The sequence below is a fragment of the Lolium perenne genome, unplaced genomic scaffold (genome assembly GCF_019359855.2).
Source record: "Lolium perenne isolate Kyuss_39 unplaced genomic scaffold, Kyuss_2.0 unplaced26, whole genome shotgun sequence".
NCBI lineage: Eukaryota > Viridiplantae > Streptophyta > Magnoliopsida > Poales > Poaceae > Lolium > Lolium perenne.
In genome coordinates, this window is record NW_027248984.1 from 291,167 (window position 1) to 305,735 (window position 14,569).

Consider the following 14,569-nt stretch of genomic DNA (forward strand, 5'->3'; position numbering starts at 1 on the left):
AAGGTTGACAAGATTTTCCGCATACACAACTTCTCCGAAGCAAAGAAAGTGGCCATGGCATCACTAGAGTTTGAAGGGTATGCAAATGTTTGGTGGGAAGAAGTGAACAAGAAGCGTGACAAGGAAGATCTAGACCCCATTGCTACATGGGAAGAGATGCAAGAAGTCATGCACAAACGCTTTGTGCCCAACCACCATAAACGCGACCTCTTCAACAAGCTTACTCAACTCAAGCAAAGCTACAAGTCCGTTGAGGAATACTACAAGGAGATGCACATGACCATGATGAGTGCCAATGTGGATGAGCGAGAAGAGCAAACAATGGCAAGATTCTTGAATGGATTGAACATTCCCGTCAAGGGGATAGTGGAGTTCTTGCCTTACACCAACATGGTTGAATTGCTTCATCAAGCTACAAGAGCCGAGCGCCAAGTGTGAGAAGACATAGCAAGTGCAAAAACAAAGTCCTTCTTCGCCGCGTGAAATGCAACCAACACCTCCTCAAGCATCAAGAACACAAGTGCTAGTCCTCCAAAGGATCCTCCCAAACAAACGAAGAGTGCCTTCAAGACAACAAGCTTCAAGCCGGATCAATCCACTATGTCCTCCAAAGCTTCCACGGGATCTAGTAACATCACTTGCTTCAAGTGTGGGGCTCAAGGACATAAATCCTTTGAATGCAAGAACACACGAGTTATGATAACTCGACATGATGGAGATGTGGAGTACTTGAGTGAAGGTGAATATGAAGCCTTGGTACAAGCCGCAACCAATCATGAAGATGATGACTTGGAAGACCAAGAGCAAGTCCTATGTGTGCATGATGCAAGCCCATCCCTTGTGGTGACAAAAGTGTTGACAACCAATGCACTTCACAATGAAGATCAAAGATGCAACATTTTCCAAACAAGAGCCGGAATCAATGGCAAGTCCATAAAGGTCATCATCGATGGAGGGAGTTGCCACAATCTTGCAAGCACCGAACTATGCTCCAAGCTCAACCTCACACTCCGGAAACACCCCCATCCTTACCATGTGCAATGGCTAAGTGACAATGGAAACGTCAAGATACAACACACCGTCTCCGTATCCTTCAAGATTGGCGCCTATGAAGACACCGTTGATTGTGATGTAGTGCCCATGACGGTGTGCCACATGCTACTTGGTCGCCCTTGGCAATATGACAAAAGAGCAAGCCATGATGGCTACACAAATGCCTATAGCTTCAAGGTCGGCGACAAGACATTCATTCTACGCCCAATGACTCCTAGCCAAGTAATTGCGGACAATGCAAAGGCTTTAGCGAGGGCTAAGGAAGCTACTATCACTAGTGAGATGAGTGGTGAGAGAGTGAACCACCAAAAAGAAAGTGAGCGCCACAAGCCATATGTGAGTGAGATGAAGAGTGTCCTCATAGCCACCAAGAGTGAGATGAGAGAAGTGCACCACAACCCATCCACCAAATTGCACTATGTGCTCATTTGCAAGGGGCCATCATCGGAGACTAACAACTTAACAACACTTCCTTCGTCTTTGTTGTCTCTTTTGAAGGAATTCCAAGATGTCTTCCCCGACGAGCTTCCTCATGGACTCCCACCGCTAAGAGGAATTGAGCACCGCATCGACCTCATACCGGGCGCCCCTCTACCAAACCGCGCTGCCTACCGCACCAACCCCGAAGACACAAAGGAGATTCAACGCCAAATACAAGACCTCCTCGAAAAAGGGTATGTTCGTGAAAGCTTAAGCCCTTGTGCGGTTCCCGTGATTCTTGTTCCTAAACCGGATGAGACGCAACGAATGTGTATGGATTGTCGCCCCATCAATGCCATTACCGTTCGATACCGCCATCCCATTCCACGTTTAGATGACATGCTTGATGAATTGAGTGGTGCCACGATTTTCTCTAAGATTGATTTGCGTAGTGGCTACCACCAAATTCGCATGGCAATAGGTGATGAATGGAAGACGGCATTCAAGACCAAACTTGGTCTCTATGAATGGCTTGTCATGCCATTTGGTCTTTCAAATGCTCCATCTACTTTCATGCGTCTCATGAATCACATCTTGCGACCTCTCATTGGCAAGAGTGTGGTTGTCTATTTCGATGATATTCTCATTTATAGCAAAAATCTCGAGGACCATGTGCAACATGTGAGAGAAGTCTTACGCATCTTGCGTCATGAGAAGCTTTATGCAAACCTTCCCAAGTGCACCTTTGCTCAAAAAAAGTTGGTTTTTCTTGGATTTGTGGTTTCCGCAAATGGTATTGAAGTTGATTCTTCCAAGGTTGAGGCCATCCACAATTGGCCCACTCCTACCAATGTTGGTCAAGTTCGAAGTTTTCATGGACTTGCCGGTTTCTACCGCCGCTTTGTGAAAGATTTTAGCACCATTGCTTGCCCTTTGAATGAACTTACCAAAAATAATGTTCTGTTTGTGTGGGGCAAAGCACAACAAAAAGCTTTTGATGAGTTGAAAAAGATACTTACCGAGGCACCACTTCTTGTTCTTCCAAACTTTTCCAAAACTTTTGAGATTGAATGTGATGCGAGTGGACTCGGTATTGGTGGAGTGCTTATGCAAGATGGAAAACCCGTGGCATACTATAGCGAGAAGTTGGATGGCGCACGCCTCAACTATCCTATATATGACAAGGAACTTTATGCTTTGGTTCGTGTTCTTAAAGTTTGGCAACACTATCTTTGGCCAAAAGAGTTTATTATCCACTCCGACCATGAGTCTTTGAAATATTTGAAAAGTCAACACAATTTGAACAAAAGACATGCAAAGTGGGTTGAGTTCATTGAGTCCTTTCCATATGTAATCAAATACAAGAAGGGCAAGGACAATGTTGTGGCAGATGCTCTTTCCCGCAAACTCACCCTCTTACTCACTCGTTTGGATATTAGTGTTTTGGGTCTTGATGAAATCAAAGATTTATATGCTTCCGATACTTTCTTTGGCCCAATCTTTGCAAAGTGTTCTAGTGATAAGGGCATCGATGATTTCTATTTGCACCAAGGATTCTTGTTCAAGGGCAACAAACTTTGTATTCCCATGTCTTCGCTTCGCCTTTTGCTCTTACAAGAATCGCATGGTGGTGGTCTTATGGGACACTTTGGACGAGACAAGACATATGCCATTCTCTCCACTCACTATTATTGGCCAAGAATGAAGCGCGATGTGGAGCGCCTTTGCCGACGGTGTACAACATGCTTACAAGCTAAGTCAACTTCCAACCCCTATGGTCTTTATACACCATTGCCTATTCCTCATGCTCCTTGGTCCGATATAAGTATGGATTTTGTGCTAGGATTGCCTAGAACCAAATATGGTCATGATTCAATTTTTGTAGTGGTTGATCGATTCTCTAAAATGGCTCATTTCATACCATGCTCCCGAACGGATGATGCTTCACACATTGCTTCCTTGTTTTTAAGGGAAATTGTGAGACTCCACGGTGTACCAAGAAGCATTGTGTCGGATCGAGATGTCAAGTTCAAGTTCATGAGTTACCTTTGGAAGACACTAATGGCCAAGTTCAACGTCAAGCTTTTGTTCTCCTCATCCTCACACCCACAAACCGATGGGAAAACCGAAGTGGTGAATCGAAGCCTCTCCACACTACTACGAGTCCTTGTCAAGAAGAATTTGAAGTCATGGGAAGATTGCATCCCGCATGCGGAGTTTGCCTACAACCGCGCCAAGCACACTACAACAATGAGAAGCCCGTTCATGGTTGTCTATGGCTTTGAGCCTCCTACGGCGATTGACCTCCTTCCCCTACCGCTCATGAGCAAGTAAACATGGACATCGATAAGCGAGCACAATACATGAAGAAGCTACATGAAGATACAAGGGCAACAATCGAGCAACAAGTTCTTCGTCAAGCAACACGACTCAACATGAAGAAAAAGGCACGGATCTTCAATGAAGGGGACCTAGTATGGATACATCTTCGCAAGGACCGTTTCCCTCAAGAAAGAAAATCCAAGCTCAAGCCCCGAGGCGATGGTCCCTTCAAGGTCCTCAAGCGAATCAACGACAACGCCTACGTCATCGACATACCAACATCCAAGTACTTGGTGAGCAACACATTCAATGTGTCCGACCTCTCGCCATACCATGAAGATGAAGAGACGTTAGAGTCGAGGACGACTCTTTCCCAAGGGGGGGGGGGAGATGATGTAGCCCTACCCAAGGTCGATACTACATCAAGACCGACAAGCCCTCCTCGTGGTCCAATGACACGAGCTCGAGCCCAAGCCCTACACCAAGAGGTGAATTCGCTCCTCTCCACGTATGCTTTTGACACCCCTTTGGATGGCTTGCTACTTCATGCAAATACCCTATGTTCAATCAGGTACATCGACCAAGACGCGAGCCATGGAGACCAAGCCAAGGGAGAGAGAGCTGGAAATGATGAAGATGGAGCTACAGCGCCCAGGCCGGAACTTCCGCCCCCCAGGACCGGAACTTCCGGCCAGATGCCCTCAAGATGCCTTCCAGCGCCCAGGAAAAAGGATCCAGCCGGAACTTCCGCCCCAGAGGACCGGAACTTCCGCCCACCGGAACTTCCGCCCAAGTTCCGCCCAAGTTCCGAAAGTCCGCGAAAACCATACTGGATGCTACTGCGGGACAATGGCGGAATTCCGGAACAAGGCCGGAACTTGGCCAGAACTTCCGCCCCGACCGGAACTTCCGCCCCTCGAGACCGGAACTTCCGCCCCTGACCGGAACTTCCGCCCAAGATGACCGGAACTTCCGCCCCATCGAACTTCAGCAAGACAGCACTTTTCAGCGTGTAACTTAACCCTTCGCCCCCACCTATAAATAGCCTTGTTGGCTCAGATCTGAGATTAGACTTGATGTGAAATTAAACCTGAGCTTAGCTCACCCTTGTGGGAACCCTACCTAGATCTTTGATCTTGTCCACCCGGGCTCCTTATCGACTTGTCAAGATCTCTTTGGTGACTTCTACCGTTTGTTTGATCTTTTGCTTGCACTTCTACCTATTTGGTCTTTTGCTTGCACTTCTATCAACCTTCCGGTCTTTCCACCCTTCTAGATCTTGCGAGCTTCGATTTGTCGATCTCTTTGCGGGACTTCTACCGGAAGGTCTTTTCTCGCAACCTCTATCGAGTTGGTGTATCGGGCCAACGAGGGAAAACAGGTTTGTGTGCGTGTGTGTGTTGTATCCCCACGATTCCCCCTCGCGTTCTTCGTGTTCATCGCGTTCATCCACCTACCCCCACGAGTTCCACCCAAATCCGTGAAGATCGGGCACATCCTTGGACTTAGTCCTTATCAACACCTCAAGATGAGCCTCTTGTGGCGTTCGGGAGCACTAAGCCACCGCACCTCTCCAACGGAGATTAGCACTCGCAAGAGTGTGAACTTCGGGATAAATCTTCGTCTCCCGCGTGCCTCGGTTATCTCTATACCCGAGCTCTTTACTTATGCACTTTACCTTGTGATAGCCATCGTGCTTGAAGTTACATATATATCTTGCTATCACATAAGTTGCTTGTATTGCTTAGCATAAGTTGTTGGTGCACATAGGTGAACCATAGTATATAGGCTTTGGGCTTGACAAAGTAAACGCTAGTTTTATTCCGCATTTGTTAAGCCCATCTCGTAAAAGTTTTAAACCGCCTATTCACCCCCCTCTAGGCGACATCCGTGTCCTTTCAGTTGCCTATTTTGGTCCGCTGGGACACGAGGATAGCTAAAACCTAGCCTAGTGGCCCGAGGTAAAGGGACAAAGTTGTTTCTGAAAACCCATTCCAAGTAAAATCCCATGAACGGACAAGAACCATATATATAACGGCCAGGAATTTCTTCCTAACATCGGCATATAAGGTCATCTCCAACGGTCCCCGCATCCGGACATTAGATGTATGTCGCGATCTGTTGCGGCTGAAAACGAGGCCCAATGGCCAACTGCATATGGACCGCGCCTTGCGAGCGCGTTCGTTCTGGAGTAAACTCGGCCCAAATTTGGGTCGGGTTTGCAGTTGCACGGACAGACCGTGAGTCCGCCACAGGCCCTCCAACCAGCCAATCAGCCAACCGCGCCCTCTTCCCCCAGCTCCCACCCCTGATGTGCCCCTCGACCACCGCGTCACCACATCCACCTTCACCAGCCAATTTTACCACCGGTGTCGGCCGCACGGAGGACAACTCTCGTTCGTCGCCCTCGCCGAAGTTGGCGGGTGGCCTAGCTAGGGCGTCGTATAGTAGTATGCCTAGCTCGGTGCACCCATATGGTCCATGCTACCCGCAACCTATTCGACCGAACCCCTCGCTTATCATCAAGGTCACCTGCAGGCCTTGCCGTCCATTTTTTGGTAACTATGGATGCTAGGCTGGCATCATAGTTTGTTGTATCATTTATTGATCACAACCAACAGTTCGGACTAGTATTTCTACAACAATGTCATCGGCACGTCCTCCGACGAGTCTGACGATAACTCTGAGATCCTCATGTCCATGACCCTTCTCGTCCATCATCACGAGCAGCACTTGCAAAAGTAGCGGGCTCGGTTAAGGGTCGGGATACAACGGTTCAGCGCGACCGATCGAAGGGCCATGCGCAACTATGGAGGGAGTATTTCCATTGGACCAACCCCATTTACAATGTCGCGTTGCTTTCGTCGATGTTTTTGGATGTCAAGTGATCTGTTTCTTAGGATCATGCATGGCGTGAGGTGCTACGATGACTACTTTAATTTGAAGGCGGACGCCAAGGTAAACTTGGCTTCACTTGTTAGCAGAAATGCACTGTGGCCATTAGGATGCTAGCGCATGGAGTAGCCAGTGATCTAGTGGACGAGTACATCCGCATGAACGGGTCAGGTTGCCTTCAGACAATGTACAGTCTCGCAAGGTTGCTGTTGCGGTTTTTGTAGAAGTGTACTTGAGGCAACCAATGCTGCTGACACTGCCTGGTGATTGTCAATCAACGCAGCAAGAGGATTTCTTGGTATGCTTAATTATCGGTATGCTTAATTAGAACCATGGATTGGGATGGGAAAAGCTATTCATTTGGGTTGCAAGATCAGTACCAATCTTTAGATTTGGCACCATTTTTTGGAATGGGAAAAGCTATTCAACACACTAGACACGACCAACAGCTAGACACGACATGGTACCAGGTTAGCTTCAGACATGATGCTCGGAGACGACGTACCTCGTGTCATCGCCATGGTACGGGCACCTACTCACCACCTCAGTGCAGGTGTGGTCGAAGATGACCACATTGTACTCCAAGGAGGACACCTTCCTAAAGGTGACGAACTGGCCTACCATGAGCTGATGTGCGATGGCGAAGGCCGTCCATCCCTGGTCGATGAATGCGTCATTGCCTTCTCTCCTCGTAGTCATCCTCCAGTTGCATCCGGTGTTGGTGGTGATGATGATGTTGGAAGGGATTTCTCCGAACCACTTGACGAAAGCTTTAGGGATCATGAGCCGGCCAAAGGTGGGATTGAAGATGCTTTTGAGGAAGTGGTCCGACCCTGCCTCCTCGTGGAAGTGTCCGACCTTAGCCGGCATTCCACGACGCTTCTTCGCCAGTCCCTCGTCGGGAACCTTAGCAGGTGACCCAAGCATGTTCTTCTTAGTCTGCCAGAAGAACATAAGCAATTAGAGGTGTGCCTGCTCACAACTAGTTTAGATGAAAACATACACTGATAATATTAGTAAGGCCTCATACATTTGCTCGCACGGAAGGCATAGGGAGTCATAGGGAGTGGCCACAAACTAAGTGTAGTGTGCTACGACAGTGGCACACATGACTAAGTTTGAGGCCACCACCTAGCCTTCCATTGTGCCTTTGTTGAATAATTGGCCAATGCACCAGACATACGAAAACGAGGCCTCATATGTAGGATCACACTGCAGGCAAATGGACTGTCCCCAAACTAAGTCTAGTGTGCCAGTAATATGGCACACGTGACTAAGTTTGAGGGCAGTACCATGCCTGCCGTTGTGTCATAGTTGAATCATTGGCCAATGCAGAACTCAAGAAGAAGAAACATGCAAAGCAGGATATCAGAGGCCTCATACAATGAGAACATATGTAGGAGATGTTTGAACAGAACCAATGACATGGTCATGTTAAGTCATGTCATAGGTTCTGATCAATCATCTCATCATACTATGATCCCAAGTTATAATCATTGGCCTAGTTCAATCAAGAAACAACACAAGTAGCACTTCAAATTGAGTACATTACGAGTGGTACTTATGGTACATTACAAATTGTACTTAGGCCACATTACAAATTCTCGTACATTACATCTACATCACATTCATCACTCGTCACAAGTAGCCCTGATCCTCTTGAGCTTGTCCTTGATTGCAAAGTTCACTTGAAGCAGATCGTATATATCATACTCTAGCTTTCTCTTATCAGCCTTCAAAGCCTTTTTTCTGCCTCTCATTCTGTTTCTTAGACCTCATCGCTTGTGCTTGTGTTCTCTGCATATTCTTTAGCATAGCAATGTCCTTCTTCAAGTCCTCCCACTCCTCTTGCGTCTGAACAAGCTAGCGCGACTCGACTCAATCTTTCGCACAACAATCACAACATGGTAAACCCGAACACAAAAAAACCTTCCCCCCTATGCATGCACATTACAATCTGCCAGTTTCACATATCCAAAGCCCGGTCTAGGAAGGATCTACCGCAATCCGACACTAGAGTAACAGATCTAAGCAAATCGAGACCGTGAAAAGCAAGAACTGGACAAGCAAGAAATGGGGACGAAGAACTTGCAAACGTCAATCCGAACGCTATCCTTACGGAAACCCTAGCAGATCAAATGTGCATGTCGTCAGAAATGCCCGAGAATGGCATGTTCTGCCAGAACGAGTACGAAGGTGAGAAGGAGAGGTCGTTACCGCCATTGTTCCGGCCAAGGACGAGCTCGAGGTCGCGGGCAAAGTCGCCATGCCGATGAAGACTGCGGAGTAGATTGCGGCCGATGTCGTTGTGCTGCTCGCCGAGGTCTCCTCCTCCGGTACCGGTGCTCCTCCGTGCATCGGTCCGGCGGATTGGTCAGCGAGAGGGGAACCGCCGGGTGATGTGACAGTTTGGGGAGGTGAGAGTGCGGTCGCGAGTGAGAGGAATGAGAGGGGAGCGGTGAGGCTAATTATGACGCGTGTTCCCGAAGGAACGCGGCGTTTCCACCTCCCTTCCCCACACGTGCAGCCTTCTGGCCGGAATGGGCGTGGCCCAGGAGAAACTGACATTTCGGACGTTCCTCCAGGACCTGTCCCAGGGATACTTTAAGAACAATGCGATGCAACAACGTGGTTCGGCTCAAGCATCCAAACAAACCGAAAATTAGAGCATCTCCAGTCGCGTCCCCCAAACCGTCCCCCAAAGGGATTTGGGGCGCGCCGGACAGAAAAAGCGTTCCACCCGCGTCCCCCAAAGCCCTTTTTTGTCCGGCGCGCCCCTATACGGTGTCCGGCGCCCCGAGCCCGTCCCCGTCCCACAGGGGACGCTCCGGGGACGCCGGACACAACGAAAAGCGAGGCCAACCGACGCGGGGCCGACCCGTCAGCGGCACGGAAGGCTAAAACCCCGTCGCCTACCTTTGGTGGCGTCCCTGTTTTCCCAGGCGACGCAGGGACGCGTCTCGTCGTGCATGGCCGCGTGGCCGTCCGCGCCGGAGTTATTGCGTGCAACCACCCGCTGCCGCCGCTGTTTTAAGGCGCCCTGCAGTTAGCGCCGCTCATCCTTCTCGTCGCCGCCGCCTCCCCCTCCCAGATCCTCTCCTCGACGCTCAAAAAATGTCGTCCTCCCGCAAGATCGCCGCGGCGAACGGCTTCGGACGCGGCAGCCTCACCGTGGCGGAGGCGTGGGCGCTGTACCGCGCCCGGTATCCAGTCCCGCCGGACATGCGGCTGCCAAGCGGCGGCTGGAGGATGGCCGTGAACGGCATTGGCGTTCCGCCGCCGCCGAAGCCGCGCACGGACCAATGGTGGGACGCCGTCATGGCCCGGCGGGCTCAACTCACCGCCGAGGAGCGGAGGGATCCGACGTGGGCGGTCGAGAACAACGACGCCTGGTGGACGACGTACTTCAAGGCCAAGTACGACGTCGAGATGCACAAGACCGACGGGCTCGTCGGCGGCCCCAACAACTGGAACAAGGACGGCCGCGCCTCGTTCGGGGCGTTCGGCGCACCTCGAGAACGTCATCCGCGGCCTCCGCAACGGCGCTCCGCGGCCGGGAGATGCCGTCGCCGCCGCCGTATCCTCAATGGCAGCCGAGGAGGACGACGTACTCGTCCTCCTCGCACTCTTCTTCCTCGGGACCGGCGCGATCGACGCCGTCCTCGTCGTACCGGTCGGCGCCCTACACCGTCCCCAAACGGGAGGTCAAGGAGGAGCCGGCGGCGCCCGTCAACACGAGGCGTGGCGGTAGCGGCAGTGGGCGGCAGCAAGGGAGGCGCGGCGGCGCCCTCCTCATCCCGGCGAGAGGTGAAGGAGGAGCGGAGGAAGCGTCGCAGCGGCGCCGCCGGGCGGAGTACGAGCGGCAGCAGCGGCTCATCGCCGCAGCCGACGACCCCGAGGATCGCCTGTGGCTGCGGGCGGCGTTCATGGCGTCCATGGACGACAAGGACGCTGGAGGGCGACCTGGACGCGGCGATCGCCATGTCCATCCTCGACTCCGCAAGCCGTCGGTGGACCTCACCGACGACGGCGAGGCAGACCAAGCGGCTTGGTGAAGGACGAGCCCGTGGACGAGCCCGTCGACGAGCGCGGCAAGCGAGGAGGTCGTCACCGACGAGATGTACAACTTCCAAAGAAGATTACGACGCCTCCGGCCGCCGCAAGCGGTTCTAGATTAGGTTTAGTTTTAAAGTTAGTCAAATTTCGTTCGAATCTATGTAAATTTGGACGAATCTAATCGAATCTACTTAAGTTTAAAATTTGCGAAATTTTGTTTGGGGGACGCGACTGGGGAGCGACGTCCCCCAAACGCGGCACGAACGAAACACATCCCCCAAACGCTCAATCCGGCGCGGTTTGGGGGACGGTTTGGGGGACGCGACTGGAGATGCTCTTACTGACCCGATACAAACCAAGGAACATGCAGCCTACCAAACACGCCTCTCTAGTGGTTCATGACCGGACAGACACGAGCGGAGAGAAATTCAACACTACCAGCAGCACTGGACGACCACCACCACAGCTTTAAAGCCGGACGCCCGAGTTTCAACGACACCGCTGGCGAACCAACCGAGACGCTATTGACCACCGGACACTGCTACACTGCTGGTGCGGTGTGGACGTACTAGACGCCAGCCGCACACCATACAGGCACGCACGCCAACCGAGCCGAAACAAAGGAGAAAAATCCAGAGCATGGTGACACGAGTCAACGACGCCAGCGGCGCGGGTGGGGACCCCCTGCCGCGTTCCTTGACTGCTTCCCCCACCCGTCCCTGTCCCGCGGGCCCAAAAGCATATGCCCGTTCAACCACCGGGCCCCACTTTTGGCTACTCCTATCCTATCTCACTGCATCAGTCAAAACTCAGTACGAATCTTCTTCTTTATCTTCCCTACCACTCACATTTTTCTTCCACAGCCGAACCAAAGCTGCTCAAAGCTTCTTCTTCTTCCTAATTTGTTGCTTTTACATGCTGCTTAGACCTTAGTACTGGTACACTAATACACTGAAGAAAAAGGAAGCTCTACCTATAGGGTCACAAAGGGAACAGGACGACAAGCTAAGATTAATTAACAGGTTGCTGCTGTAGTAACAGCGGGAGCAAGAGACTTCAGAGCTTGTGCAGCTCCGGGAGCGGCTCCTGGTCGGCGGGGGTGTGGCGGTGGTCGCCCTCGTAGGTCACGATGAGCATGGCCGGGTCGCTGGGGTCGCGCTCCACGTGCTTCCGCGCAGGGCAACCGCGAACCGTGCTGCACTTGTAGTACCCGCTGCATCAATAGAGATGATGATGATTGTTAATCCACTGGACAACCGGGAAGATTGCTATGTTTTTACTTGGTGATGGATGGAGTGGTGGTGATGTTCGCCGGACTCACCGTGGGTATGGCGAGCCCTTGATGGGCTTCTGCCCGTACTTGCGCCACGAGAAGTCGTCCGCCGGGATCTCCGCCGCCTTCGAGCTGATCGCCGGGACGCGGGTCATACGCTTCACCCGCGACTTCCTGATACAGATTAACATCCATTCATGGCTCAGCACATATATGACCAGAACGAACAAAAAAACAATCGATTATAGTCATCGAACCTACCTGCGCTTGGAGCAGTGGCAGCGTCCACCGGCGGCGCCACCGACGTTCTCGGAGTGCGCGTGGTCGTGGCACTTGCGCTTCGGCCCGGCGGCGGCGGACGCCAGCGGCGGCTTCCCGCAGCTGGCCGAGGGCGGCGGCGGGAGCATCAGCGAGGACCCGCCCCCGCGCCCGTTGGACACGCTCCCTTCGCCGGTCGTCACCGACGACAGGAACGACGAGCTGGCGGCCGACACGCTGTACCCGGCGTCCTTGCTGCTCATGCTCATCCCGTACCCGGCCGCCGCCGACCTGCCGCCGAAGTCCAGCGTCACGGGCCTCGACGCCAGCGACGACGCCGCCCTGGCCGGCGCCGGCGCAGGCTCGGACACGGAGGGGCCCTGGGACTGCGCCACCACGGGGCCGCGCCGGAAGCGCGCGTGGCCCGTGCGGTGGTTGAGGATGGAGATGACCTTCTTGAACTTGGACACCGTCATATCGGTGATCTCCCGGCAGTCCACCGCCTGCTGCTGCTGCGGCTGATGCTGTGCCTGCCCCGGGGTCTCCGAGGACGAGCCGTCCTCGGTGGTGCCTGTCCGGGAGAGCTGCAGGATGAGGTGCTCCATCCCGCGCAGCCCCGCCGCGGCCGCCTCCTGGATGGCCACCTGCTCCTCCGCGCGGCCGTACCTCCCCATCAGATCCATGGTCATCATCGCCACCGCTGCTCGACCTCTTCCTCTGCCTCTGCTGCTCGCCGGAGAAATGGGAAGGAACGGGGGGAGAAGAAATGGGAGAAGGTGGGAAGGACAGAGGCCGGGTTATAAAACGAGGCGAGGCCAGGCAGACGGTCACCGGGAGCAGCGGGTGGACTGGTTCGGGTCAAAGCGGAGGCCCGATCGACGGCTTGGATCGTCCGCTCGCCACGTGGAGAGGCGTGGCGACCGTGGTTCGCCGGTGGATGCATCCCGCCGTCGGATGGTACGGACGGCTGGGATGGCGAGAGGAAGTTGACTATGCATGGCCACGCGGTGGAACAAACGCGACGCGTGGTGGGGCACACGGCACGGGACCAGTTCGTCCCAACCGCAACATCAGCGACACGCCAGGCGCTACGCGTACAGAACCTTTACGCCACACACCTCACAGACACCCGGGCCCCAGCGAGAAAACGACTGGACCTGACCCACACGTCAGGGCCAATATTACGTCGGGGCACAGTGCATGTACAGGAACGCAACTGTATGAGGAGACTTTTGCGTGAAACGATCTTCTCGTGTGGCGAAAAACAAAAAAAAGGAAAAAAGTTTTGTGAATGGCGCCAGATGCCGCGCCGGTGCCGTGGCCCGCTTGTCAGTGGCCCTGCGTTGGTGTTTCTTCACGTTTGGTTTTCTGGTCGTGTCGTACTGTCGTGTGGGACGGGGAGAGTGGAGAAAAGTCAATGGCAGGATTTTAGTGCATGTCGCTGGTTTGTGTGGACTGGACGAGGGTGAATCATGACTTCTGACTTTTTGGCGCGTCCTAATATCTATCTATGGTCGAAGAAGGAAATGCGTGAGAACTGAACTGTCGTTTTTTTTTTTTTTTTTTTTTGAGAACGAGAACTGAACTGTCGTTGTGATTACGTTGAACGGGACTTGCTAGTCACGGGTTCAGATCACTGCAACAGTCCTCAATAGATGCTTCTCTTTGAAAACTTTTGTGTACTAATAGTGAGCCGAGTGGGCTAGCCAGAACACAACACCAACCCTGTGTAGTTATACCAAAATTATGTAGTCAAATACATGTAATTCCATAAATTTCTAATTATTTATTACATACTTTAAGCTTGTATTGCTTAAAAAATTGTGTAGTCAAATGACTACACAGCCAGAGAACTCTCGCCACTGATACCTCCACTACAGTTCCCCTCCGATCGCCGTCCTGGCACAACGTGGGGGTGGGGAGGTCTGGTTTTCATCTGTGTGTGTTTTAGACTTTTAGTCTTAGGTCTCCGTCGTTCCTCTCTCTGTGCCATGGTAGGGAAAATGCTGATGGTGGTTATAGGAATAATGGTTTATCAGTCCACGACCCTGCTCGTCGGGAGGTGTTGCTAATGCCGGCGATAGACTTGTGAAGTCCAAGCCATTGGAGTGGCTTCAATCTGGCGTTGCGTCATGACTTGCCAGCATAGATGGGCTCCTTTTTCGTGTGCGTTTACGGAAGACGGCGAGGAATCCGGCCGCTTGAAGGGTGGGTGTTGTTGGCCCTGGATTCGGCGTTGAAGAGGCCTAGAGGGCTCCTCCGACCGATGTTCCTTATCGGAATAGATCAAGT

The 14,569-nt window shown here is 52.4% G+C and overlaps 2 protein-coding genes across 2 annotated transcripts; both read right to left on the reverse strand.

Moving 5' to 3' along the window:
- Positions 1-7,167: 7,167 nt before the first annotated feature.
- Positions 7,168-7,741, reverse strand: LOC139834305 (B3 domain-containing protein At1g49475-like). The gene is made up of 2 exons (XM_071824778.1): positions 7,721-7,741; positions 7,168-7,629 (listed from the first exon to the last, which is right to left on the reverse strand). The coding sequence occupies exons 1-2, from the start codon at positions 7,739-7,741 to the stop codon at positions 7,168-7,170; spliced, it is 483 nt and encodes a 160-aa protein (XP_071680879.1).
- Positions 7,742-11,555: 3,814 nt separating this feature from the next.
- LOC127334194 (WRKY transcription factor WRKY51) lies at positions 11,556-13,035 on the reverse strand. The gene is made up of 3 exons (XM_051360619.2): positions 12,281-13,035; positions 12,068-12,193; positions 11,556-11,959 (listed from the first exon to the last, which is right to left on the reverse strand). The coding sequence occupies exons 1-3, from the start codon at positions 12,967-12,969 to the stop codon at positions 11,803-11,805; spliced, it is 972 nt and encodes a 323-aa protein (XP_051216579.1). The 5' UTR covers positions 12,970-13,035; the 3' UTR covers positions 11,556-11,802.
- Between the last annotated feature and the right edge of the window lie 1,534 nt (positions 13,036-14,569).

Coding starts and splice junctions, on each gene's coding strand:
- LOC139834305 (XM_071824778.1), bottom strand. CDS start 7,741: ATGCCTTCCGTGCGAGCAAAT. Junction 7,630..7,720: donor TGCCTTCCGTGCGAGCAAAT/GTATGAGGCCTT, acceptor TTCTTCTGGCAG/ACTAAGAAGAACATGCTTGG.
- LOC127334194 (XM_051360619.2), bottom strand. CDS start 12,969: ATGATGACCATGGATCTGATGGGGAGGTACGGCCGCGCGGAGGAGCAG. Junction 12,194..12,280: donor TGCCACTGCTCCAAGCGCAG/GTAGGTTCGATG, acceptor AATCTGTATCAG/GAAGTCGCGGGTGAAGCGTA. Junction 11,960..12,067: donor AAGGGCTCGCCATACCCACG/GTGAGTCCGGCG, acceptor CTATTGATGCAG/CGGGTACTACAAGTGCAGCA.